Source organism: Theropithecus gelada, chromosome 1, assembly GCF_003255815.1.
Source record: "Theropithecus gelada isolate Dixy chromosome 1, Tgel_1.0, whole genome shotgun sequence".
In the NCBI taxonomy this organism is placed as follows: domain Eukaryota; kingdom Metazoa; phylum Chordata; class Mammalia; order Primates; family Cercopithecidae; genus Theropithecus; species Theropithecus gelada.
In genome coordinates this window covers 72,764,155-72,789,975 of record NC_037668.1, presented here as the reverse complement: position 1 = coordinate 72,789,975, position 25,821 = coordinate 72,764,155, and the positions used below count along the sequence as shown (strand labels likewise).

The window sequence follows — 25,821 nt, the reverse complement described above, 5'->3', positions numbered from 1 at the left end:
TAGAGTTCAAGTGAAACACTGGTACCACAAATCATATTTGCTACAGCCACACCCACATTTGCTACAATCTATTCCTTGAGGACTTTCGTAGAACTTGAGAATTTCAGAAAGTTAAACCGTGAAAGTACCTTTTACTTTCTTCTTCATCCTCATTGTATACATTAATTAGCTTGTGTATGGTATGGGTGTGGGATTCCCAAGTCTCTGACTCATATTGCACTTTTCGCAGAAGAATAGAAGCCCAGATTGGTACACCATGACTTATTGGATAAATTGCTTCTGGGGTATCTAGATCCCATGATAATAATTTTCCTTAAAACTATAAGGCAGCCAGGTGTGGTGACTCATACCTGTAATCCCAGCACTTTGGGAGGCCAAGGCGGGGGGATTGCTTGAGCTCAGGAGTCCAAGACCAGCCTGAGCAACATAGTGGGATCTTGTCTCTACTAAAAATTAAAAAAAAAAAAAAAAAATTAGCCAGGTATAGTGGTGCATGCCTGCAGTCCCAGCTACAGGAGGCTGAGGCAGGAAGATCACTTGAGCCCAGGAGATAGAGGCTACAGTGAGCAATGATTGCACCACTGCACTCCAGCCTAGACAAGTGGCTGTCTCCAGCCACAGCAAGACCCTGTCTCTAAAAATAAAAATAAAAACCTACAAGGCAGTCAAAGCAAAGCAACACAGAGTTAGAAGAAAAACGACAACCAGGCATCTATGACTGGAATCTTTTTTTTTTTTTTTTTTAACCATACTCCCCTTCTCTTCCCTGGGTGTTTATTTTTATTAAATAAAGTGACCCCAGACGTTACCAGTGTGGCATTTTTTACACCTAGGCAGATGCCTTAATTTGACCTAATTTATTCATTTATTTGTTTATTCAACAACTATTTATTGGACATTTAGTCTGTGTCAGGCATAATGCTAAGTGCTAAGGATGTGAAGATAAATCTCTGCTCTACTGAAATTCAGTCTAGTGGGAGAGAGAGAAAGTAAATAGTCTGTTTCTTTACTGTATGTTAAGTTATCCAATCGAGGTAGATACCAAGTGTTGAGGGAGCACAGACTTCACTGTTGTCAGTGAAGGATTCCTAGAGGAAGTGTATCCTGGGGTGAGTCCTGAGAAATAAGTAGGAGTAGGAAGTTAGGATTGTTCATATAATTTTACTCCATCTTCTGCAAAGATGGAGAATACATACCAAATCATGGAGGCAAAAGAAAGCATGGCTAAGGTATGGTCTGGGGAAAGTAGGATAATTAGGGTAAGAAGCAGGAAAATGTTTGTTACAAGAATTGTGTATAAGAATTTATAATAGAGGCCAGGTGCAGTGGGTCACACCTGTGAATCTCACCACTCTGGGAGGCTGAGATGGGTGGATCACTTGAGACCAGGAGTTCAAGACCAGCCTGGCCAACACGGTGAAACCCCATCTCTACTAAAATACAAAAATTAACTGGGCATGGTGGTGCACAACTATAGTTTCAGCTACTTGGTAGGCTGAGGCACAAGAATTGCTTGAACCTGGGAGACAGAGGTTGCAGTGAGCCGAGATCACACCACTGAACTCCAGCCTGGGCAACAGAGCAAGACTGTCTCAAAAAAAAAAATGTTAATGATCGAATAGAAGAAGGTAGATTATCATGATATGATATCTCACCAGATTTCTTTAGAATCCTAAAAGCCTCGGAAAGTATGCCATAGGGTTTCTAGGGAAAAGACCTTTTATGTGGTAGAATCAGGGCTGGGGTCCACTGTCCTGGTCTCCCCAGAAAGGGGTGTAGGCAGCATAGCTGTGACCCTCATAAACTTACCAGTGCCTACTACCTAATAATAGAATGGAGACCATGTTACCTGATTGTGAGCCTCTTCTTTCTTCTTCTTCTTCTTCTTTTTTTTGGCAGGTACCCTAGAATACGTTTCCACACGGATCTTGTGGATGCCCACCTCTACTGTTTAAAAAAATACGTCGTGGATTTCCTAATGGAAAATGGGTAAGAAAAAGGGTGGTAGAGTCAAACCTACAGTGCTTAACTAGCTACTTTGTGAATTCCTTAAGTTTTAAACCTTCATAATTTAGATAACCAGTTTCTAAAAATAGCACAATAGCACAGTTCTCATTTTTGTTTTAGAAATGAAATTATGTCATCAACATAGTGTTGTTTTATCTGTACCACAGAGTCCCCTGCTTGTATTTTTGCAGCGTGTGTTATAATACGTCAACAAAATATTTTGTAACACTTGTAGTAACCCATGGTGCCTCTTTCTGCCCAGTTCCAGGCTCTTCTTCCCTCCTTCAACAGGATCGAGCTCCACAGCCCTTATGCTATTTGTCTCTAATTACATGTTCTTCTCCTAGGCAGTTATACTATAGATGGGCCCTCTTAGCAAAGAGCTAGAGACTTAACCACAGAAGAGAAGAAGAAGAGCAAGTTTCTCCCCAATTTTAGAAAAGAAGTCCACTTCAATGAGTGCAGAGAAACAAAATGTGGCACACTTTCTGATTTTTTTTTTTTTTTTTTTTTTTTTTTTTTTTTTTTTGAGAACAGAATTGTAGGACTTAAATAGTTTCCAGAGATTGTGGTTGGCAGATCACTGGACTTGAGTTTTCAAAGAGAAAACCCCTTTTGCAGTTGATCTCAAGGATTTTTTATAAGAAAAGCAGCTACAGTCCTCAAAGGAACAGGTGGGAAAAGATTTAATAACTGCATGGTTAAGAATAGGAGCAGCTAGCTTCCCTTGATGACTGCTGGATAAGTTTGGAAAGTTCACCAGTGCTATTCAAGGCAGAAACTTATCTAGGTGAACAGATACCACAGTAGGAAGAGGTATCTCAGACCATCTGGAGAAAAGAATTTGAGAACCTGAGTTTAAATGCTAGCTCTGCCTTTGGCTGATGGACTTGAATATATATCGGAATATTAAGAGGAAGGAGGATTGTTCCCCTGCCCAGTATGATCTTTCTTGCGGTGTCCTACCCCTCACCCCCCACCCCCCACAACACTTGCTAAGTTCCTATGGGGAAGCCCATGTAGAGCCAATGGTAAAACAAATCATTTGGACTTTTAGAAAGCTTTCCCAAGGATTGTTATATCTCTGTTTCCCCTACCAAGGACACTGTTGCCCTGCTCCCTTCTGACCTCTGAAAAATGTTTTCATTCCATCAACGCATACTTATTAAGCACTCATTATGAGGCAGGCATTGTGCTAAATCAACCATGGGATCAATGATAAATAAACAGATATGGCCCTGCCCTCATAGAAATTACAGCCTGAGCTCCATGGTGGAACGTGGAGACCTTGCTTTTTAGATAGCAGGGTAACTTGTTGCCAAGTTTAGAGGGTGATCCAAGACCTATTTCTCAGTGACCAGTCTGGGCTGTTTGTATTCCAAAAATGAAATTAACTCTTGACCATTGAAGAGTTTATTTTTCACTCTCAAATAAAAATGAAGCCATACGAAATGAGCCTAGACCTTGATGGGCAGAGGGGACACAACTGTGTTAGAAAGGATGACTTTTTAAAAAATGATTTACTGTGGAAAATTTCACATAAATGCAAAAGTAAAGAAAATAATGAACTCCCATGTATCCATCACACAGTTTCAACAATTATCAACTCATTGTCAATTTTGTTTTATATATGCCACCATTTCTCTCCCCCCATTACCGTAAATTGTTTTAAAGCAAGGCATTTTGATATAATTTCATCTGTAAATATTTTGACATAATTTCATCTGTAAATATATTTCAGCATGAAAGGACCCTTCCAGGATAAAGATGATATTTAAAATAGATATATATTTTACGTATACATATATATATATATATAGAGAGAGAGGCTCTTTTTTTTTTTAATAAATACCTTAATATCATTATCACACCTACAAAAAACTGATAATATTTTCTTAATACTATCAAAGAGGATTGTGGCTTTCAGTGTCTGTATATGCAGGCAGTTTTACAGCAAACCTAGTCATCTCATCCTGGTTGTTATGGCTTATTTGTAGCTCATTTGGCCAGTACCAGTTAGTTATTCCCACACCTGGCAAGTGTAGTGCAATGGTGTGTGTACCTTGAGGACAAACCTGAAGTTGGTGATACGGCTATAGGTCCTGGCCAGAAGCTCTGCCAAATGGGACTTTCCCAGAACCTGCTGCAGTAGAGAATGATACAGAGCCTCAGCACATACTGTTTCCCCACCTCCAGATCTGTTTAGGAGACCCTTATCTCTTTCCTTCCCACATCTACCTTCACCTCTCAGAATTGCTGCAATCAAAGAGCATATACTGAAAATTGATATATTTCAATATATTGGAAAAAGTTAAAAGGCACAGCAGGGCAAATTGGAATGTTACTTGAGGGAGAGTCTTTGTTCCTGGCTGGAATAGTGAAGGTCTTTGAAAAGTTGTGGGAGATGGGATTGAATTGGTTGGTGGTAGATAGCAGCATGTAGAAGGTCTTGAAAGCTGAGCAGGGAGTTACAAATCTTTAAACAGAATAGTCTTATAGGAAATAAGCAATGATGCAACCTGGCAAGTGAACATAAACCATTCTGCATGGGAAAGAGATTTCTTCAAGATAAGTAGGAGGCATTTATAATCATCTGGTCATCAAATGATGACTCCTTTTAATGGAAAGAGTAAACCTAAGAGACCCAGCTTCAAGAAAGGACTGCTATAGCAATCCTTTGTTATATTTCACCTCTGAGAGTTAACATATTCTACCCTGTGTTCTTTATGTAGGAAAGCTTCATGTTTTCTACAAAGTCACACTTAGGTTTTGTTAGTTGTTTACATGTTAACATTTTCCACTCAAATTCTTTGAGAATGGATAGCTACCTGGATTTGTAAGGCATTCACTATATACTTGGTGAATGGGGGAAAGGAGATGTAGTGACAGGTAACAGAAGCAATTTAGTATTAATAATAATGAAAGAAGAGAGGTGGGTTTCCACAGTTGACTAAGCAGAAAAGCTATAAGGAGAACTGCAGAGAGAAGAAAATCTGTACTCTCTTTGATGAGAAGTTAGTAACTATACACACTTTACAAGTTTTTTATCCACTTCTGAATGTGGTATGATAGATGAATGTTCCACAGAATCTGTTGAACATTTTAATTCAAAATGTGTTGGATTCTATGTCCAGGGCCAAAGCAGAGCTTAGTCTGAGTATTGTGACTGTGATACCTCTTTTTTTTTTTTTTTTTTTTTTTTTTTGAGACGGAGTCTCGCTCTGTCGCCCAGGCTGGAGTGCAGTGGCCGGATCTCAGCTCACTGCAAGCTCCACCTCCTGGGTTTACGCCATTCTCCTGCCTCAGCCTCCCGAGTAGCTGGGACTACAGGCGCCCGCCACCTCACCCGGCTAAGTTATTTTTTTGTATTTTTTAGTAGAGACGGGGTTTCACCGTGTCAGCCAGGATGGTCTCGATCTCCTGACCTCATGATCCGCCCGTCTCGGCCTCCCAAAGTGCTGGGATTACAGGCTTGAGCCACCGCGCCCGGCCAATACCTCTTGATAACTGAGTGTTCCTCCCTCTTTTACAATGTCAGCTGGATTAAGCCTAAAGAAGCTGATCTCTTAGGAGATCTAGAAGCCCAGGTATTGGCCCAGCTCTTTGCTTGCCTTAGTAGGAGTTGCTCCTAGACCTGAGTCAGGGCCCTAGATTGGCACTGACCCTATGAAGGCCTCAAGCAATATGCCAGTATGCCAACTTTGTGAGCTAAAGCCATGGGCAATATATGCCAGGCAATATATACCAGGATTAGTCTTGATTTTCTTTTAGTACAGAACCTCTCCCAACCGCACCCCCCCCGCAAATTTATCTTTCTCTCTTTAAGAGACTTAAAGGTTAGTCTCCTTAACAGGGAGAATTGAGACTGATTACTTCCTTCTTGTCCAGAAGTATCCACGGTTACAGTCACCCTCTTATAGTGTTAGAATCTGATATTGCCATGCAGTGCTTATAGTCTTGGGGCTGGACCTTCAGAGCAGGAAGAGAGAGGAAAGAAAAAGATTTAACAGCACCTATCGTGTACCAGGCCCTATGCTGGGTGCTTTTCACATATATTCACTTCTTACAATAGTTCTTTCATTAGGTATTATATTATAGAGGAAGAAAATGCTCAAAAGTCATTTGCTCAATGTCATGCAGCCACAGCCTCAACAAAATCCATCACTATTTAATTGATTGCCAGCAACGTCCACCACAGATGTTGGATATCTCCATTGCTAACATGCTTATGCGCACATGCACATGACTCACACTTGGAAGAATAACAGAACAGTCACAACTTCCTTGCCTCAGCTATGTCGGGATGCAGAGAAGTAAGGATAGGACCCACAAAGTGAAGTCAAGAGTTGGGGATAGGCAGCCATGGTAAGGTCAGAATCATGGTAATAATTAAAGCCACACACAAAATGAAGTTATGTTAGCTGGGCATGATGGCATATACCTCTAGTCTCACCTACTCAGGAGGCTGAGGTAGGAGGAGCACTTGAGCCCATGAGGTTGATGCTACAGTGAGCTATATATGATGGCACACTGCACTCCAGCCTGGTAGACACAAAGAGACCCTGTCTCTAAAAAAAGTTAAAAATTTAAAAAGATAAAAGTGTGGAATAGCTAGAAAGCCACGAGTAAGCACAAGACAGCAGAGTGGAGGTAAGAAGCAGAGATGAGGGACCAGATAGTGCCATGAGAGGTAGACAGTAGTAGTCTTGGTTTCTTACTGTTCAGTTCGGGCATCCATTAATTTGGCTGTACTTGGTTTCCTTACATGTCCTTAGATGTCCCAGAGGTTTCATGATGTGTCCTTTACTTCAATAACAACAAGATTAAGCTAAGAGTATGTGACTTACACACCTTCTCAACAGGGCTGTTATTGGGTGACTGCATACTGATATCTGAAGATGCAGGTGCTACCAAGAATAAATCAAGGTAGTCTCTTTGAACTTCTTAGTTGCATTCATTTTTATCTCTGGGACTTCTAGAAATCATCAGCTGCTGGGGAAGGGACAAAGTTCTAGCAGCACAGCACATTGTATTGACTTATAAATAAAGAGTCCCCAGTTGAGCTAGCCTGTGCTATCTGAGGGTATCATGGGTCAGCCTATGGTAGGAAAGATAACCTTTTTAAAGAGGACTTAAAAACTGGAAGAATATATATAATTAAAGCACTCCCACAAAGAAGCATCATCATGGAGCCAGAAAATCTAAAACCAGAGGGAAAGGTATGTTTGGTTTGATGAAGATTTAAGAATAATCTCCCTGTAAGTATAATGGTTAATTGATGTCCTTTCCATCTATCTTTGTTCTCTGGCACATTCCTAAATATTTGTTGAAACATCCCTAGATGTTATTCCTGTAGGAAGTGTCTCTCAATTTTTTCCCCTTTTACTACCACTTAGATTGGATATCCTTACTGTGCTACCATAATAATATTCTCTGCTTGTCTCCATGAGGCATAATTAACCATTCCCTCTTCTGATCTTGTATAGTCTTTAATTATTACATGCATCCCATTAAATTGTATTTACATGTCTGTCTTTTCCATCTTTTTGAAGTCCTTGAGGACAGACTTCATCCCTGATTCATCTTGTGACACACTAATAGATGCTCAGTAAATATAAAGGCAACCAAACTGTCAAGTGCATCTGAGGCCATGGATTTGCCTGTTTTGTTTCATTGTTGTAGTCCTACTGTCTAGAAGAGTGCCTGGCACATTTTGGGCGCTCTGTGAATAAACTGAATAAATAGAATGTTGATTGGCCAGGTGAGGCGGCTCACACCTGTAATCCCAGCACTCTGGGAGGCTGAGGTGGGTGACTCACTTGGGCCCAGGAGTTTGAAACCAGCCTGGACAACAAAGTGAGACCCCGTCTCTACAGAAAATAGGAAATAGAAAAATTAGTCAGGTGTGGTGGCATGTGCCTATAGTTCAGCTACTCTGGAAGCTGTGAGGTGGGAGGATCACTTGAGCCTAGGAGAGAATTTGAGGCTGTGATCACGCCACTGCACTTAAGCCTGGGTAACAGAGCAAAAGGCTGTCTCAAAAAAAAAAAAAAAAAAGTTTATTGATTTGACCTCTCCAGCCAGTAGGAGTAGGATCTGAACATGTTTTTCTTTCTCAAGTCCTGTGCACCAGCATTGAAATTTTATTCTTATGGAAGACGTCAGTATTTTGTCAACAAGGAAAAAAGGGTATCACAGAACTGTATACCAAATATCTAGCTTTTAAATCAGGACCCTTTAAGATAATTTCGTGTTTACTTTCCAGCTTTCTTTGGAGGAAAAAAAAAAAAAACTGAGAACAAAGCATAGGGTTAACTCAGCAATTGCCTTTTCTTCCCAATTATAGCTCCACTGAGAGAAGAGGCAAGAAAACCCAAGTTTTTAGTCCTCTGCTTGGCTGACTTGAGTTCCAGGCCCTATAAAAGTAGGTTTTCTGTTCTCCCTCCTTCCTAATTCTTTGAAGGACTGAGTTGAAGTGAGACATTTGGGCAATTGTTAGTCTCTTTTGATTTGCTTACAAAGACAGAAAAGCCAGAATGCAAAAGTAGCCAAACTTTTTCTTTTGCCATGGACATCACTTTTAGGCATCTGGAATCTTGTGGTCACAAGGAGGGCCTGATCTCAGATCAAGGCAAAATAATAGAAGTATCAGGTTTGACTAGAACTAATAATCATGTGTTTTTTCAAGTATTGGAATTTTTTTTTTTTTTTTTTTTTTTGAGACAGAGCCTCACTCTGTCACCAGGCTGGAGTGCAGTGGAGCAATCTCTGCTCACTGCAACCTCCACCTCCCAGGTTCAAGCAATTCTCCTGTCTCAGCCTCCCGAGTATGTGGGACTACAGGCATGTGCTACCATGCCCAGCTAATTTTTGTATTTTTAGTAGAAACGGGGTTTCCTTATTTTGGCCATTATTAGGGCAACTTATAGACAGAATCGTGATCTTGGGTGGGTGCAAGACAGGTAGATCTCCATACTGCAACCCCCCAGACCCAGAGCCTATACCTTGGGGAAAAAAACATATGCTTTGGAAGGAATTTTCAAAAATCAAAGCAGTTTGTGACCTTAAGGCATTTAGCAAACCTAATGTCTGACCTGCCTAATTTAGACCAAATGTCTTTGTTTTACCGATAATCTTTAACATTTTTTATTTCCCAAAGATTACTAAAGTTACATAAACTAAAAGGCATTACAGTTTTTATTTTTCTTTCAAAATATTTAAGCACTTATTTTTCTTTATGCCAATTAATTAGAGCTCTTTTACATAAATATCACACACATAACACATATATAAACTACACAGACAGACAGAAGAAGATCTGGTAGTTGTAAGATTTTTCATTTGTCAGTTTCTTAATTGGATTACTGGCCTCATGGTAGAGCCCTTCAAGAAACAGGGCTAGGAAAACATGCAGTTTCTAGGGCCTAATAAGCAGGCACAGCTGAAAGACAAAAACAGACCCCCAAAAATTATGGGTCCCATTTTTATACCAGATCCTGGATCCCAAAAAGAGGGAATCAGCCCAGCTCCCATGGAAGTCTTATCTCTCAGTGGGGAGTGGGGACATTTCCATAACTTCTAGGTGGCCAAGAGCATGCTTCTCTGATGTAAATGTGCAAAGAGCCACGTATTCCCTAATAACTGCCATTAGCCATTGTTAAAAGTATATTTAGCCTTAGATTTTCGGAGGAATCTATCCACCACCCATTCCTGGGGTTTCATGAGGAAAACAGAGTTTTTTCCCACAATGAGGTCTGTGACACCTGCTCTGTTTTTTGCAAGGAGTCCCAGTCTGTTAGAGCTTGAATATCCACTTTTAATTAAGCTGACTGGCCAGGTGCAGTGGCTCACACCTGTAATCCCAGCACTTTGGGAGGCCAAGGCAGGTAGATCACTGGAGGTCAGGAGTTTGAGACCAGCCTGGGCAACATGGTGAAACCCCATCTCTACTAAAAATATAAAAAGTATCCAGGCGTGGTGGCATGTGCCTGTAATCCCAGCTACTCAGGAGGCTGAGGCAGGAGAATCCCTGGAACAGAGCAAGACTCTGTTTCAAAAAAAAAAGATAAAAAATAAAATAAATAAAAATAAAAGCACTATGGTTAAAAGTCAGCTTAATTTCTTTTTTTTTTTTTTTTTCTTTTCCTTTTTTAAGATGGAGCCTCGCTCTGTCACCCAGGCTGGAGTACAGTGACACAATCTCAGCTCACTGCAACCTCCACCTCCCAGGTTCCAGCAATTCTACTGCCTCAGCTTGAGTAGCAGGGATTACAGGCATGCGCCACCACATCCGGCTAGTGTTTTGTATTTTTAGTAGAGATGCCATTTCACCATGTTGACCAGGCTGGTCTTGAACTCCTGACCTCAAGTGATCCACCCGCTTTGGCCTCCCAGAGTGCTGGGATTACAGGCGTGAGCCACCACTCCCAGCTATAAGCCTCTTTTAAAAAGCCCTTTTAAATTTCTTATTACCCGACTCTAGCCAGGCCACACTGACAATATTTCTGGCTTTTGAACTTGACCAAAGGTAACTTCACAGGTGCTTAGGGAAAGGAGAATTCAAGATGGTTTGTGGAGGGGAAGATAATCAACTAATGGTAAAGGTCACGCACATGTCAAACCAGAAAGGACTCATTCCCTAAGCCAGGAATTGAACCCAGGGCATCACTGTGAAAAGTCAAAGCCTTAGCTGCTGAGCTACAACACTAGGAGTTTCCATTGCTCTTCCTGCTCTTCCCAGAAAGAGCCTAGAGTAGTTAATTTTGTGCTTGCAAAGGCTTTTAACTACTCAAGATAATTTTTAGAGGTAGCTATGACATGAATCCCAGAATTCCTATTCCCTGGAAGGAAGAGACCGAGAGAAAGTATGGCCACATGGTTACAAGGTCAAGTTCCCAAGGACATAGAACAAAATGGAGACCTCACCCAGTTTTTTTGTTTGTTTCAAGGACCTGCAGCAAAGTTTATTACTGACCAGCTTGCTGGCCATCTTGAGCAGTTTATGGGGTCCTAAGCCCCTGTTCTATCCTAAGGTACCCCTCTTCATGACAGAACAACACAGACAAATTCATAGCACAAAATACATTAGATTCATTATGACTTAATTACTAGCCTTAGAATTCTTTTTCTCATTAATCAAAACTTTACAGAGGAGATAAACAGTGATTTTTACTATTCATCAGCCAATTTGCAGAGAGAGAGAGAGGCCAGAAGTCTCACTGGTAAGAAATTTTTACCCCTTTGCCAGCATGTCCTGTTTCTGGGTTCCCCTTCCCTGAGCAGCCCTAGCAACACTGCTTGCCACAGCATCGCTCTGGGGGCCAAGCTGCATCACAAAGGAAAATCATGGAACCACAGACAAATTCCTCTCAATTTTGCAAGTTGCCACCCAAACAGCTGCATGGTGGACCTGAATTCTAATATTTTCCATTCTGGACATAGCAAAACACATGTGACAAAACATAGACATTAGCCACCATATGGATGCTTAGCACCCAATATTGAAATGGCAAGGCCCAAACTTGCCCCCGGTTGGGCCCTGTCATCTTTATCCATTTTTAACCAAGAGGGACTTTATTGAGGGGAAGGCCTCTCACCCAGTCCCATCCTTTACTCAGGTAAGATGTACCCCCATTACATATCCAAAGTCAGCCAATTGGTGCTGCAGTCTGTTTCCTTTGGATCATATACTAACTAAGCTAAAAGCTTAGCAAATCTAATTTTGTAATCAATCATTTAGGTGCCTCTTTTTTTTGGGGGGGGGGGACAGTCTGGCTCTGTCACCCAGGCTGGAGTGAGTACAGTAGTGCGATCTCAGATCACTGCAACCTCCGCCTCCTGAATTCAAGCATGCCTCAGCCTCCCGAGTAGCTGGGATTACAGGCCTGCACCATCATGTCTGGCTACTTTTTGTACTTTTAGTAGAGATGGGGTTTAACCATGTTGACCAGACTGGTCTTGAACTCCTGACCTCAAGTGATCCACCTGCCTTGGCCTCCCAAAGTGCTGGGATTACAGATGTGAGCCACCGTGCCCAGCCTTCGTAAAGTCTTTAAATAAAAATATTGAAATATTTTTAGAAGTGTCTGCATATCAATAAGCATCGCTAGATGAGTCTCGATGCACTTCAGTGCATTGTTCATTTGGAACGTTCTACTGTAAGTTATCTTTCGTAAGATTTCGCCATTTCTGGGCTGGGCGCGGTGGCTCACGCCTGTAATCCCTGCACTTTGGGAGGCCGAGGCGGGCGGATCACGAGGTCAGGAGATCGAGACCATCCTGGCTAACACGGTAAAACCCCGTCTCTACTAAAATACAAAAAATTAGCCGGGCGTGGTGGCGGGCGCCTGTAGTCCCAGCTACTCGGGAGGCTGAGACAGGAGAATGGCGCGAACCCGGGAGGCGGAGCTTGCAGTGAGCTGAGATGGTGCCACTGCACTCCAGCCTGGGCGACAGAGTGAAGACTCCGCCTCAAAAAAAAAAAAAAAGATTTCGCCATTTCTGTAAGACTTCACTGCTTACCAGCTAGTGTATAAGCTGGAAGGAATTCAGTTTTCCAGAAATTAAGGATCCCGTTTTTACCTAAAATATTCACTTTGCTCTCAGGTTCCCTTGATGAATTTAGCCAATGATTTTTCCTACCTAAGCACACAAGAAAAATGAAACAAAGGGGTAGAACACAAACATCCCTGTGAATTTTTAAGAGCCAAATTTTACAACCCCTATAATATTACCATTTACAACCAGTTTCTTTCTGACCCAGTCAGATGTAAGAAGCTTCTAACTGGATCCAAGCCAGCTAATTACTGGATCAAATCCAATCCTGGACCCAGTTTGGATCAAGAAATTTGCTCAAATAAACTTGGATAGCTCAAAACACAAATCCTTGGAGCTCTGAAATCTGAGAGAGAGAGCTTACCCACAATCCCCAGTCACTCTGAGAGATCAGTGGACATAAGTGGGTCCTTGCAGGTACCTTGCTTGTTCCCTCAGCTCCTGGGGGTCATTAAAGCTCTACTTCAGATCCCACTTCTGACACCATCTGTTAAAAGAAAAACTCAAGCCAAATTAAGTTTAAAGGAGTTTATTTGATCTATTAATGACTCATGAATCAGGAAGCCCCCAGAAGCACAGCAAATTCAGAAAGACTCCAAGGATGCCTCATGGTCAGAGGCATTTGACAATTTTTAGACAAAAAAATGAAGTGATGTACAGAAATCAGAAGTGAGATACAGAAACAACTGGATTGGTTACAGCTCAGCATTTGCGTTATTTGAACACAGTTTGAACACTCAGCAGTGTATGGGTGGTTGAAGTATGGCTGCTGGGATTGGCCAATTCTCAGCTGTTGGTATAGGCACATACTCCTAAATTAGGTTTTCAGTCTCGTCTACCTATTAAGTTAGGATGCAGTTTGTCCACAAGCACTCAAATATAGAAGTACAAAGTCCTTCTCAGGCCATATTTAGTTTGCTTTAACATTCATAATTTCACTACTGTGAGATAACTATTGTGAACATTTTAGTGTATTTCCATTGTTTTATTTTCATATATATAGTGAGAATACATGCCTGAAGTCACACTTTAAAAATAATCTGGATCAGGTGCAGTGGCTCACGCCTGTAATCCCATCACTTTGGGAAGCTGAAGCAGGTCGAATCATGAGGTCAGGAGTTCGAGACCAGCCTGGCCAACATGGTGAAACCCCATCTCTACTAAAAATACAAAAAATTAGCCCAGTGTGGTGGCAGGTGCCTGTAATCCCAGCTACTCGGGAGGCTGAGACAGGAGAATCGCTTGAACCCAGGAGGCAGAGGTTGCAGTGAGCTGAGACCACGCCACTGCACTCTAGTGAGACTCCGTCTAAAAAAATAATTTGCTTTTTTCATTGAGTATTATAAGCATTTTTTTTTTTCTACGATTAAAAAATTCTTGGCTGAGCACCGTGGCTCATGCCTGTAATCCCAGCACTTTGGGAGTCCAAGATGGGCGGATCACGAGGTCAGGAGTTTGAGACCAGCCTGACCAACCTGGTGAAACCCCATCTCTACTAAAAATACAAAAAAAAAAAAAAATTAGCCAAGCGTGGTGTCAGGCGCCTGTAATCCCAGCTACTCAGGAGGCTGAAGCAGGAGAATCACTTGAACCCGGGAGGCAGAGGTTGCAGTGAGCCAAGATCATGCCATTGCACTCCAAGCAAGACTCCGTCTTAAAAAAAAAAAAAAAAAAAATTCTTTACAGTCACAGTTTTGCCTATATGACATTCTGTTATAGAAGTATTTTGATCTTTCATTGTTGAATATTTTATTGTTCTCCATTTTTATAAATAACAGGAGAATACCTTTTTTTGAAAGATTCTTGTTTATAATCTGATGATTTCATCTATTCAGCAAATATTTACTGAGTAATGTATTTTTCTGAGGATAGACTTGGGTGAAATTATATGAATATTTTAAAGTCTTTTGCTATAGTGTTGCCAATTATTTTTCAGAGATTTTATCACTTTATACTTCAACTCCCATTATGTGACAGTAACTGTTCTCAAAGCACTCTTATCAGTAATGAAAATTGTTTTAAATCAGTTAATTTAGTTGGAGGAGAAACTGCATCTTATTTTAGTTTTTTACTTCTTTGAAAATATTTTATGTGTTTTTTGAACATTTATATCTGCTTATTAAGAATATTCTTTGCCCTATTCATAGCAATTATTTTATCTTTTTATTTGGTGGGATTGTTTGTTTACGGCTAGTAGTCAAGTCTATTGTTCTCCTTTGTGATTGCTTGAGAAGAGCTTATGATTTCATAAGATAAAACAGGTGTTTCTAGGAAGGCTGTGTATCAGAGGGAAAGGAGAAAGTAAGGTTGACCCAGGGCACTGTATCCAGCTTGTGGCCTTTAGGCCCAGGATGTTCACAATGGTTCACTGTAGCTTTGTAACATTTCTTGGCACAGCTCTGAGCTGCCTCCACTTTAGGAAGCAGGAAGAGTAATTGTTTCCTTTATTATGCTTCTAAGCCAACTGCATTATGGGGATTGAGCTTCAGCAGAGGTGGGTGGGACTTGGCAGGGCTGTTTCATAGCCTCTCTTCAAAATCACAGATCCTCTCAAATGGCTCTGCCTGATGGGGCCACGTGCCAAGGCTTGTCTGCTTGCCTCTTGCAGTGACAGTTCTTTTTGGTCCATAATGTAAATATCATGGCCCTGAAATCCCCCAGCTGTCCGTGCTTTGTCATTTCTTCAAAGGGAACTGACTTGTTTTCCAATGGAAGAGGAACATTTGCTGCCCACACTAGTTTGAAGCATTAAAAGGGGAGAAAAAGAGCTAAGAGTAAGTGTTGTTTCATTCTTCGCATTCACATGGAAATTTTTAAATCTCCATCAAAGGATCAGAAGAAAAATCACATTGAAATTCAACACAAGAGCTCATAGCTTAACACAGAATTTTTCAAAGATATTTGACTTGATCCTTTAAAAATTACAAAAACCGTGAACTGTATAGCTCCAGGGTTCATAATTTTCCTTATCCTCCTCAGCCTCTGCCTCTGTCTTGCCTTCCTACCTACACTCCATCTGTGTGGTCCTGTGTCAGCATGCAGAGCTTCTTTGAATGGGGGCTGGGAGAAGTGGTGGGAAGTATTCAGCAAGTCGGGTTTATAGAGCTGCCCATACTTTAACCCCTCTCTCAGGCCTCATTATCTCATCTCTCAGAATATTGTAACTGGTCTCCCTTTCTTCAGTTTCCTTATTCCAGGCTTTCTTCTACACTGCTACCAGAATTACCTTACTAAGAGAGAAAACTGATCAGGTCACTTTCTTACTTAAAAACTACCACTGTCGGCTGGGCGCAGTGGCTCAAGCCTGTAATCCCAGCACTTTGGGAGGCCGAGACGGGCGGATCACAAAGTCAGGAGATTGAGACCATCCTGGCTAACACTGTGAAACCCCATCTCTACCAAAAATACAAAAAACTAGCCGGGCGAGGTGGCGGGCGCCTGTAGTCCCAGCTACTCGGGAGGCTGAGGCAGGAGAATGGCGTGAACTCGGGAGGCGGAGCTTGCAGTGAGCTGAGATCCGGCCACTACACTCCAGCCTGGGCGACAGAGCGAGACTCCATCTCAAAAATAAAAAATAAAAAAAAAACTACCACTGGCAGCCGGGTGCTGTGGCTCACACCTGTAATCCCAGCACTTTGGGAGTGCAAGGTGGGAGGATTGCTTGAGTCCAGGAGTTTAAGACCAGCCTGGGCAACACAGTGAGACTTTGCCTCTACAAATAATAAAAAAATTAGCTGGGCATGGTGGCACATGCCTGTGGTCCCAGCTACTTGGGAGGCCAGGGCAGGAGGATCACTTGAGCCCAGGTGGTCAAGACTGCAGTGAGTTGTGATTGCACCACTGCACTCTAGCCTGGGCAGCAGAGCGAGATCCTGTCTAAAAAGAAAAAATTACCACTGGCTTTTCAGTCCAGACTTTCTAGACTGCCACTGTAACTCCCCAGTGGGTTCATCTTACCTGCTGCCGAGATAGAGACGATTTATCAAGATGGGACAATTGCAATAAAGAGTTTAATACACATAGTGGCAGCTAAATGGGAAACCAGAATTTTATTATTACTCAAATCAGCCTCCCCCAAAATTCTGAGGCTAGGGCTTTTCAAGGATAGTTTGGTAGGCAGGGTAGGGAATGGGTGCTGCTGATTGGTTGGGGATGCAATCACAGGGGTGTGGAAGACAGTCCTCCACTGAGTCCAGTTCTGGGTGGGGGCCACAGAGGGGTCAGTGGTCCCAGTGGAGTCATCCAGTCATCAGAAATGCAAAAGTCAGAAAAGACATCCTAAAAAGCCAATCTTAGGTTCCACAATAGTGATGTTATTTACAGGAGTAACTGGGGAAGTTGCAAATCTTGTGACCTTTGCAACAATGACTGGTAATCATAAGAATTCAGGCCCCTCTTGTAATCCTAAACTTGTGCCCTTTTATTAGTTTTATAAAGGTGGTTTCATTTTGAGAAGGACTATCATTTAAACTATAAACTGTAATAAATTTCTCGCCAGGCATGGTGGCTCACACCTATAATCTCAGCACTTTGAGAGGCCAGAGCAGGTGGATCACCTGAGGTCAGGAGTTCAAGACCAGCATGGTCAACATGGCGAGACACCATCTCTACTAAAAATACAAAAATTAGTCAGGCATGGTGGCCGGCACCTGTAATCCCAGCTACTTGGGTGGCTGAGGCAGGAGAGTCACTTGAACTGGGAGGTGGAGGTTGCGGTAAGCCAAGATCGCACCACTACACTCCAGCCTGGGCCACGGAGCGAGACTGCATCTCAAAAAAAAAACGTGGGGCACAGTGGCTCATGCCTGTAATCCAAGCACTTCAAGAGGCTGAAGCAGGCGGATCACTTGATGCCAGGAGTTAAAGACCAGCCTGCCCAACATGGCAAAACCCCATCTCTACCAAAAAATACAAAAATATTAGCCAGGCATTGTGGCATGTGTCTGTAGTCCCAGCTACTTGGGAGACTGGAGCACAAGAATCACTTAAACCCAGGAGGCAGAGGTTGCGGTGAGCTGAGATCATGCCACTGCACTCCAGCGTGGGCGATAGAGCAAGACTGTCTCAAAAAAAAAAAAAAAAAAAAAAAATTAGCTGGGCATAGTGGCTCTCACAACTGTAATCCCAGCTTCGTAGCTACTCAGGAGGCTGAGGTGAGAGAATCGCTTGAACCTGGGAGGCGAAGGTTGCAGCAAGCTGAAATCGCACCACTGTACTTCAGCCTGGGTGACAGAGTGAGACCCTGTCTCAGGAGAAAAAAAAAAAAAAAAAAAGCTTTCTTCCAAAGTTAGCTCAGCCGATGCCCAGGAATGAGCAAGAGCAGTTTGGAGGTTAACAGCAAGATGGAGTTGATTAGGTCAGATCTCTTTCAGTCATAATTTTGTCACTGTTATTTTTGCAAAGGTGGTTTCACCACAGAAAGCTTTCATGATCTGGCCCCACCTGATTAGTTTCATCTCCTTCTGCCTTTCCTCTTAAACTCATGCAGGCTACTGTCCATTGGATTATGAATTCCTTGAGATCAAAACTGATATATTTCCAAGGCCTAGCACAGTAACTGGCACATGCTTGGTAAATGCTACATAAATTAATTAGCAATATAAAATTCTAATAAGGTCATAGTGTGAGAGAACACTGGAAAACATGTACTAGTCTCTCACCTCTCTGCTTTCCATTGCTAAGTATGAATAAAAACATAAATAAAAAACACACGCTGTACTAAAGATCAGGTCCCTTCTTCCCCTGGTACAGATTCCTGGTCATTTAGAACCAACATCCTGTCTCAGTACCCACCAGGAAGCACTCTCCTTCTCCGAACTTCCAAGTCGATGCCACATTTGATCTCTGACAGTCCCAAGGTGCCATGACAGGAAAGGACTTGGTTTTTCCTTGTATGCACAGAGCTTTTGATCCCGGTATGTTCCAGACAGTCAGGTTTCTCATATTTGGCCATTCTTTCTTCCTAGGTCAATCACTTCTATCCGGAGTGAACTGATTCCGTATCTAGTGAGAAAACAGTTTTCCTCAGCTTCCTCACAACAGGGACAAGAAGAAAAAGAAGAGGATCTAAAGAAAAAGGAGCTGAAGTCCTTAGGTCAGTTCTTGGGTTGGTTCAGTAAGAGGGGCAAGGGTAGCAGCACCTTTGGAAAGAGTGATTTGGCAGCTTAGCCCAGCCCAAGATGCCTGTCTCAAGGCAGCAGACTATTTTCTAGCCTACTAGGCAAGACAGGCTTGCCAACCCACTCCCTGAGCTCTGGGTAAGCTTGCTCAGGCAGATCCTGCCACTATGCTCTCAGCAACAGGCTAATCATGCCTCTAGCCCCATTCTCTGATTCATAGCTCTGGTTTGGCTGTGTTCCTCACTAGACCATTTTGCCTTTAAACTCCACCTGCCACTTCTTAGTTCCCCTGTTCTCTAGGCTCTAGGCAGCCCTGTTCCTGATTAAACTCAGCCTGTTTTATCAAGGGAAGGAAGGTGAAAGAATGTACAACTGCAGTCCAACTGCAGGCCAGCCCAGGTGTCTCCATGCCAGGATCTGAAGATCGGAGCTGTCTCATATGCTCTCATATCCCTAATCCCTGGCCCAGTCGTAGGCTCATAGTAGATGTTCTGAAAAAGTATTTCTCAAATTAATAAACTGACAGTACAGCATGATGATTAGGATTGTAGAACTGGGCATCAGACAGTTCTGGATTTGAAATCTGACTGCCTTCTTACTAGCATTGTGTCTTAAGGCAGGTTACTCAGTTCTCTGAGCCCCAGTTTTTTAATCAGAAAGTAAAAGATCTCAAAGAGTCGTTGTGAGAGCTGAAAAACTAGAGCCCTGGTACAGTGGGCTCCAAGTTCTGTGCTTTCTGTCATAGCACAGCTACCAGATATGGCAATAGAGACTAGCAGCACAAAGTCAATCTGGCTGGCCACTAAAGCCTCGATGCTGGCTTGTGTTATTTCATGATTTACAAGGGCCATCTGTTTTATTTTCCCTAGTGGTCTTGATTACTGGTCACATGCTTTTAGGACCTCATATTAAGCATTTTTATATCATATGATATTTTAGGGAAGTACATTGCCTCTTTTAGTTTGACTTTCTCTTACAGATTTTAGTGGGATTTCCTCAGGGCTCATGTTTTGTGGGTGAGTTCCAAAGGGAGAAGTGTGAGCTGTAACCTCTTTTAAAACTTAACTCAGAGCCAAGCATAGTGGTGCACGCCTGTAGTCCCAGCTGCTCAGGAGGCTGAGATGGGAGGATCGCTTGGGTCTGGGAGTTTGAGACCAGCCTAGGCAACATAGCAAGACCTTGTCTCTTAAAAAACCAAAAAACAACTTGACTGAGTCTATATCTGTTCTGTTACCTCTCTCTCATTTATTTCCTTGGTATGGGTGTTTGTTCTGAAGATATTTACAGTTTTATAAAAGAAACCAATACACTGAACCTGGCTCCCTATGATGCCTGCTGGAATGCCTGTCGAGGAGACAGGTGGGAAGACTTGTCCAGATCACAGGTGCGCTGCTATGTCCACATCATGAAAGAGGGGCTCTGCTCTCGAGTGAGCACACTGGGACTCTACATGGAAGCAAACAGACAGGTGAGAGCATAAGTTTAGAAAGAAAATCGTGGGGCTCTTGTCCTAGAAACCGACTGAGCCATTTGTCTGTTTCTTCATTAGGTACATAGTAACTTGTTAAGAATCCCTGTCATTCCCAAGGTTGAGCAAGACCTGGCATGTCAAGGGAGACTACTAGGGTACTCAGGTGCAGCAAAAAAGGAAGCAGGGGGCCTGGTCCATAGTCAGGGCCTCTGTGGCTCCAGGGAAAGGCTAAGATCTTCAGGAAGGCTAACTTCTGGCCTCTGGGTCAGCAGGTTCCTCCTATTCTGTTCAACATGGGGATATCTGCGGTACTTACTTCATAATAAGCAGGTAAATACTCTGTAATCATTACTCTGATGAAGTAAACATAGGCATATGGAGGAGGCTTCCCTGAGAAGGTGAAGGAGCAGAGTGTAGAGTGGCCAGATGGCAAAGCCTCAGGAAAGGAATGACTATGAGAGAGAATTATCTGCAAACAGCATTAATGAGGAGTCTCTTGCTAGCCCCTCCTTTTAACCTTAAAGTTTGTGAGATACAGGGAACAAATAGCTTCCACTGAAGGAGAAGCAGTGTCCTCAAAGATAAGCCAGGCCTTAATGAAGGCAGAGGGTGGAGAGGGGTACAGTAAAGAGGCTGAAGATGTAGAGGAACTCTGTATTGTATAGTAGGCCCAGGAGGAAGGTTTTTGGAGGGAGGGATAATGAGACTAGGAAAAGGAAATGCAGAGCAGCAGATGGTTTAGATGAGAATAAGAAAAGCATCCGGGCACAGTGACTTACGCCTGTAATCCTCGCAATTTGGGAGGCTGAGGCGGGTGGATCGCTTGAGCCCAGGAGTTCGAGACCAGCCTGGGCAACATGGAGAAAATCCTGTCTCTACAAAAATACTACAAAAATTAGCCAAGTGGTGGCATGTGGCTGTCGTCCCAGCTACTTGGAAGGCTAAGGTGGGAGGATCACCTGAGCCTGGGATGTGGAGGCTGCAGTGAGCTGAGATCGCACCACAGCACTCCAGCCTAAGCAACAGAGTGGGACTCTGTATTTAAAAAAAAAAAAAAAAAAAAAAAAGAGGATAGGAAAAGATAAATAATTGAGGGAACTACATTGCGGTGGCATTCAAGGATAACAGAGGTGACATAATGAAAAGATTAGGTATTTACATTGCACCTGGTAGAACCCTATGAAAGTATAATTGCAGGTGCAGACCGGGGTGGCAGTGGGGCGCAGAATAATATAAAATAAATTGTTGAAAATTGGGATTGAGGCCAGGCGCAGTGGCTCACGCCTATAATCCCAGCACTTTGGGAGGCCGAGGCAGGTGAATCACCTGAGGTCAGGAGTTCGAGACTAGCCTGGCCAACATGGTGAAACCCTGTCTCTACTAAAAATACAAAAATTAGCCAAGCATGGTGGCACACGCCTGTAATCCCAGCTTCTCCGGAGGCTGAGGCAGGGAGAATCGCTTGAACCTGGGAGGTGGAGGTTGCAGTGAGCCGAGATTGTGCCCCTGCACTCCAGCCTGGGCAACAGAGTGAGACTCTGTCTCAAAAAAAAGAAAAAGAAAATTGGGATTGAGTCCCTGAAGAAAACCTGGCTCAGGAATCTGTAGGACCCACACCAGATAAAAGCTCAGGTGAGCCTCAACCTGGATTGGTTACAGATCCAAGGGAATCCCAAGCCAGAAAGCTTATGAGAAATCATAGCTAGTCCCACATTTACCCATGACTAGAGTCTTTCAGGCTGGTCTGGAAAGATGTTCATGGATAACCTGAGTGGGAAGACTTGTCCAGATCACTGCTGTGTCCACATCATGAAAGAGGGGCCCTGCTCTCGAGTGAGCATGCTGGGAAAAGTATCCCCTGAAGTGCCAACAGGGGCTATGCAGCAGACAGGCCTGAAGGGCCTTGGGTGGAGTGTGGAAGAAGAGATCCTAGGGCTGGGGACTGACAAGGCCTCCGTCAGCTAGTGTGGCTGCCACGCACAGTGCTCTGACCAGCATTCTGTCTGTGCTGGAGAATCACAGACAGGCACACTACCTGTGCCTTCCTAATGGACTAGTAGCCAAAGCCCCCCATTCCTCTAACCTTTCCAGGTTTCTCACACTGGAGAGGGAATAGTGTGAACTTCCCCTTCATGTTTTCTTTTGGCTGGTGGATGGATGCCTTCTCAGGGTCTTTCCTTATTTTGGAATTTGTCTAAAATGGATCTCATCCTTACCTCATGCATGGTCACAGTGGTCCAGGAGGTGACCCGGAACCCAGGATGCCTGTGATCAGGATTCAGGGTGTTCCTTAACCTGATCAGGACTCCTTTTCCAAGAGGTGCTACGTGGGTAACTCAAAGACTTGGTCTCAGTGCCTCCCAGCCAAGGGACATGGCATTACTTTCAAGGAGGAGCATTCACAGCTAAGAGACTGACAATAAGGCCATCTAGAAGCTGCAGCATGAATTATCTTCATCCTAGGGGGAATGCAGCAGCCTCCTGCTCTCCCTCACTCAGACAGGAAGCTATGGCTGAGAACTCCCCATATCTCTGATTGAGCCCTGGGTTCTACCTAAGGTGTTTTCTGATCTTTAGTGACCAAATCTCTGTCCTTAAGGTGCCCAAATTGCTGTCTGCTCTCTGTCCAGAAGAACCACTGGTCCATTCATCAGCCCAGATTGTCAGCAAACACCTGGTAAGTGCTAGTGTGGCCAGAGCAGGGGTGGGATGTTCTTTGGGAGCACTGAGACTTGTCCTTGAGAAGCCGGATTGAGGCCTTCAAGTCCTGAACCTCATTAGCCCCAGGGAAATCACAGCTGGGTTCTAAGAATAAAATCTCACTCAACAAGACTGCCTGGGCAAGTAATGACATTGTAAGGAAGGGTCCATTATAGTGCTGGGACTCAGACACAGGAGCTCTCAATGTGTCCCCCTTCTAATTCTGATTTGAGCACTCTCTTTAAGAGAGCACATCTGTACACACAAATGCATGAGTGTGTATGTGTGTCTGTTGTTTTGTTTTGTTTTGTTTTCTTGGCAAGGGAGGAGGGCCCATGCTTCAGTTAGTTTTGAGTTGGTCTCAGAGGTGTTGTATGACCTTGTGGCCCTGAGAAATACTGATGATGGCCCCTCTTACTGAAGTGTCTCTATGGAAAGATCCCATTAGATCGCAGCTTGAAAGATCTGGAGGGTGGTTTGCAGTTGGTTGAGATGGATGGACAGAGTTTTATATTTTGCCTTTTACAGGTTGGAGTTGACAGCCTCATCGGGCCAGAGACACAGATTGGAGAGAAGTCATCCATTAAGCGCTCAGTCATTGGTTCATCCTGTCTCATAAAAGATAGAGTGACTATTACCAATTGCCTTCTCATGAACTCAGTCACTGTGGAGGAAGGGTATGTTTCCCCATGTACCCACTTGAGGCAAAGATAATGGAAAAATGCCTTCAAAATTCTGAAGGAAAGTTCATTTTAACCGAAAAGTGTATACCCAGGCAAAGTGCTAATCAGGAGGGCAATAGAATAAAAACATTTTCAGATATGAAAAGTCTCAACTTTACTAGGAAATTTATTCCTCCAAAATGGAAAATAAACCAAAAAGAGAAAGATCAGAAACAAGAGATTCAACTCAGAAAAAAGGCAAAAAGAATCCATGGGATAACAGTGAACAGAGATAAGAATGTCAGCTTTAAATGGGGCATAAAGGGATTAGTTAATCCAAAGTGGAACAAAACCCAAGAATCCAGAAAAGATCTATTCAGCAAGATGCAACTGATAAAATACTAGATACATACAAACATTTGAAAGGCAATTTAGACAACTGGCTAAAAGTTTGAAGTTGAATTGGGGATAACATAGAAAAAACAACACTAACAAAAACAAGACAGTTATTAACTCTGGGAAAATGAAGAAGTTGTACAAATTGAATGTCCCTAATCCAAAAACCCAAAATCAAATGCTCCAAAATCCGAAACTTTTTGAGCACCAACTTGACACTCAAAGGAAATTCTCATTGGAACATTTGAAAGTTCCAATTTTTGAATTAGGGATGCTGAAATGGTAATTATAATGCAAATATTCCAAAATCCAAAAAAAGGAAAATCCAAAATCTAAAACACTTCTGGCCTGGCGCAGTGGCTCACGCTTGTAATCCCAGCACTTTGGGAGGCTGAGGCAGGTGGATCACCTGAGGTCGGGAGTTCAAGATTAGCCTGGCCAACATGGTGTAACCCCATCTCTACTAAAAATAATACAAAAAAAAAAAGTAGCCAGGTGTGGTGGTGTGCACCTGTAGTCCCAGCTACTCAGGAGGCTGAGGCAGGAGAATGGCTTGAACCCGGGAGGCAGAGGTTGCAATGAGCCAAGATTGCACCACTGCACTCCAGCCTGGGTGACAGAGCAAGACTCTGTCTCAGATAAATAAATAAATACATAAATAAATAAATAAATAAATAAATAAATAAATAAATAAAACACTTCTGGTCCCAAGTATTTCAGATAAGGGATACATAACCTGTATAAGAAATGAAAAGACCATAGTTTGCTGTGGATCAGCTACAGAATAGAATTTACATAGTCATAATAAAGTAAACCTGACTACTGGCCAAAGTTATGCTATAACTCTGTTGAAAGGATGAAAGATGGAAAGGGAAATGGGGGTAAGGGAGAAAGGAGAGCTAAATTCTCATTTTTCATTGTAGAAAGTCAATTGATAATGCCTAAAGCTGAAAAAATAAAGAACTAGTAATACAATTATGTTAATACCTAGAGGCATGGAAGTAATACCAAAATACTCAGCAGAAAGAATTAGAAGAGTTGCCTCTGGGAAGAGAGAAATGAATAGGAGTTGCAGGGGACTGCTATTTTTCGTAACAAAACCTTCAGAAGTATTTGCCTTAAACTGCTAACATCAATTGGCCAAAAATATCCAGAGTTTTGTGGTACGCTGCTACCAGTGGTGTGCTGATAAATTGTTGACAACCAGCTCTCCAAAGGAAAAGATAAGTGACGTAATTCGAAACATTTGCTAATTTCTGTGGTGTAAATTATTCCACTATAGCCAATGATATCACTGAACGCTGAGTTGAGAAGAGATGCTAATAATTGCCTCTCCCAAGCTGAAACAAGCCAGCTTCAGCACACCACTAATAGAGACCCATCTCAAGCATTTCACTGATTTATCAGATACTAACAGACCCACTCTATGATTAAGATTGTGCTAGGCAATGAAAGAAACAAAACGACATAAGGCTTAATCTCTTCCCTCAAGGAATTTATACTATGTGCAGTAAGAAGTGATAGGTGCTGTGGTAAAGATCTGTAAGGTCAGAAGGGAGGAAAGGGTCAGGAAAGACTTAAGGAAATGACCCTTGAGCTGAATCTTAGACAATGAGTAGAGCCACCTGAGCTGGAGAAAGGAGTGGTTTTGGAGGTGGTGTTTTTTTGTATTGTTTTTTGTTTTTTTTTCAAGACAAGGTTTCCCTCTCTTGCCCAGGCTGAAGTACAGTGGCATGATCACAGCTCACTACAACCTCAAACTCCTGAGCTCCAGCAATCCTCCTGCCTCAGCTTCCCGAGTAGCTAGGACTACAGGCGCACACCACCAGGCCCAGCTAATTTTTAAAAAAATTTTTATAGAGATAGGGATCTCACTCTGTTGCCCAGGCTAGTCTAGAACTCCTGGCCTGAA

General features: G+C 42.7%; 1 protein-coding gene across 2 annotated transcripts in view; it reads left to right on the top strand.

Annotated features, from left to right (window-relative positions):
• Nucleotides 1-25,821, top strand: part of EIF2B3 (eukaryotic translation initiation factor 2B subunit gamma) — a 147,926-nt gene that overhangs the window by 100,958 nt on the left and 21,147 nt on the right. For both annotated transcript variants that reach the window (XM_025404876.1, XM_025404868.1), the window contains exons 6-10: nt 1,900-1,989; nt 18,528-18,655; nt 19,958-20,148; nt 22,751-22,828; nt 23,380-23,528. In XM_025404876.1, coding sequence (XP_025260661.1) covers nt 1,900-1,989; nt 18,528-18,655; nt 19,958-20,148; nt 22,751-22,828; nt 23,380-23,528 — 636 coding nt within the window. The remainder of the gene's footprint in view (nt 1-1,899; nt 1,990-18,527; nt 18,656-19,957; nt 20,149-22,750; nt 22,829-23,379; nt 23,529-25,821) is intronic.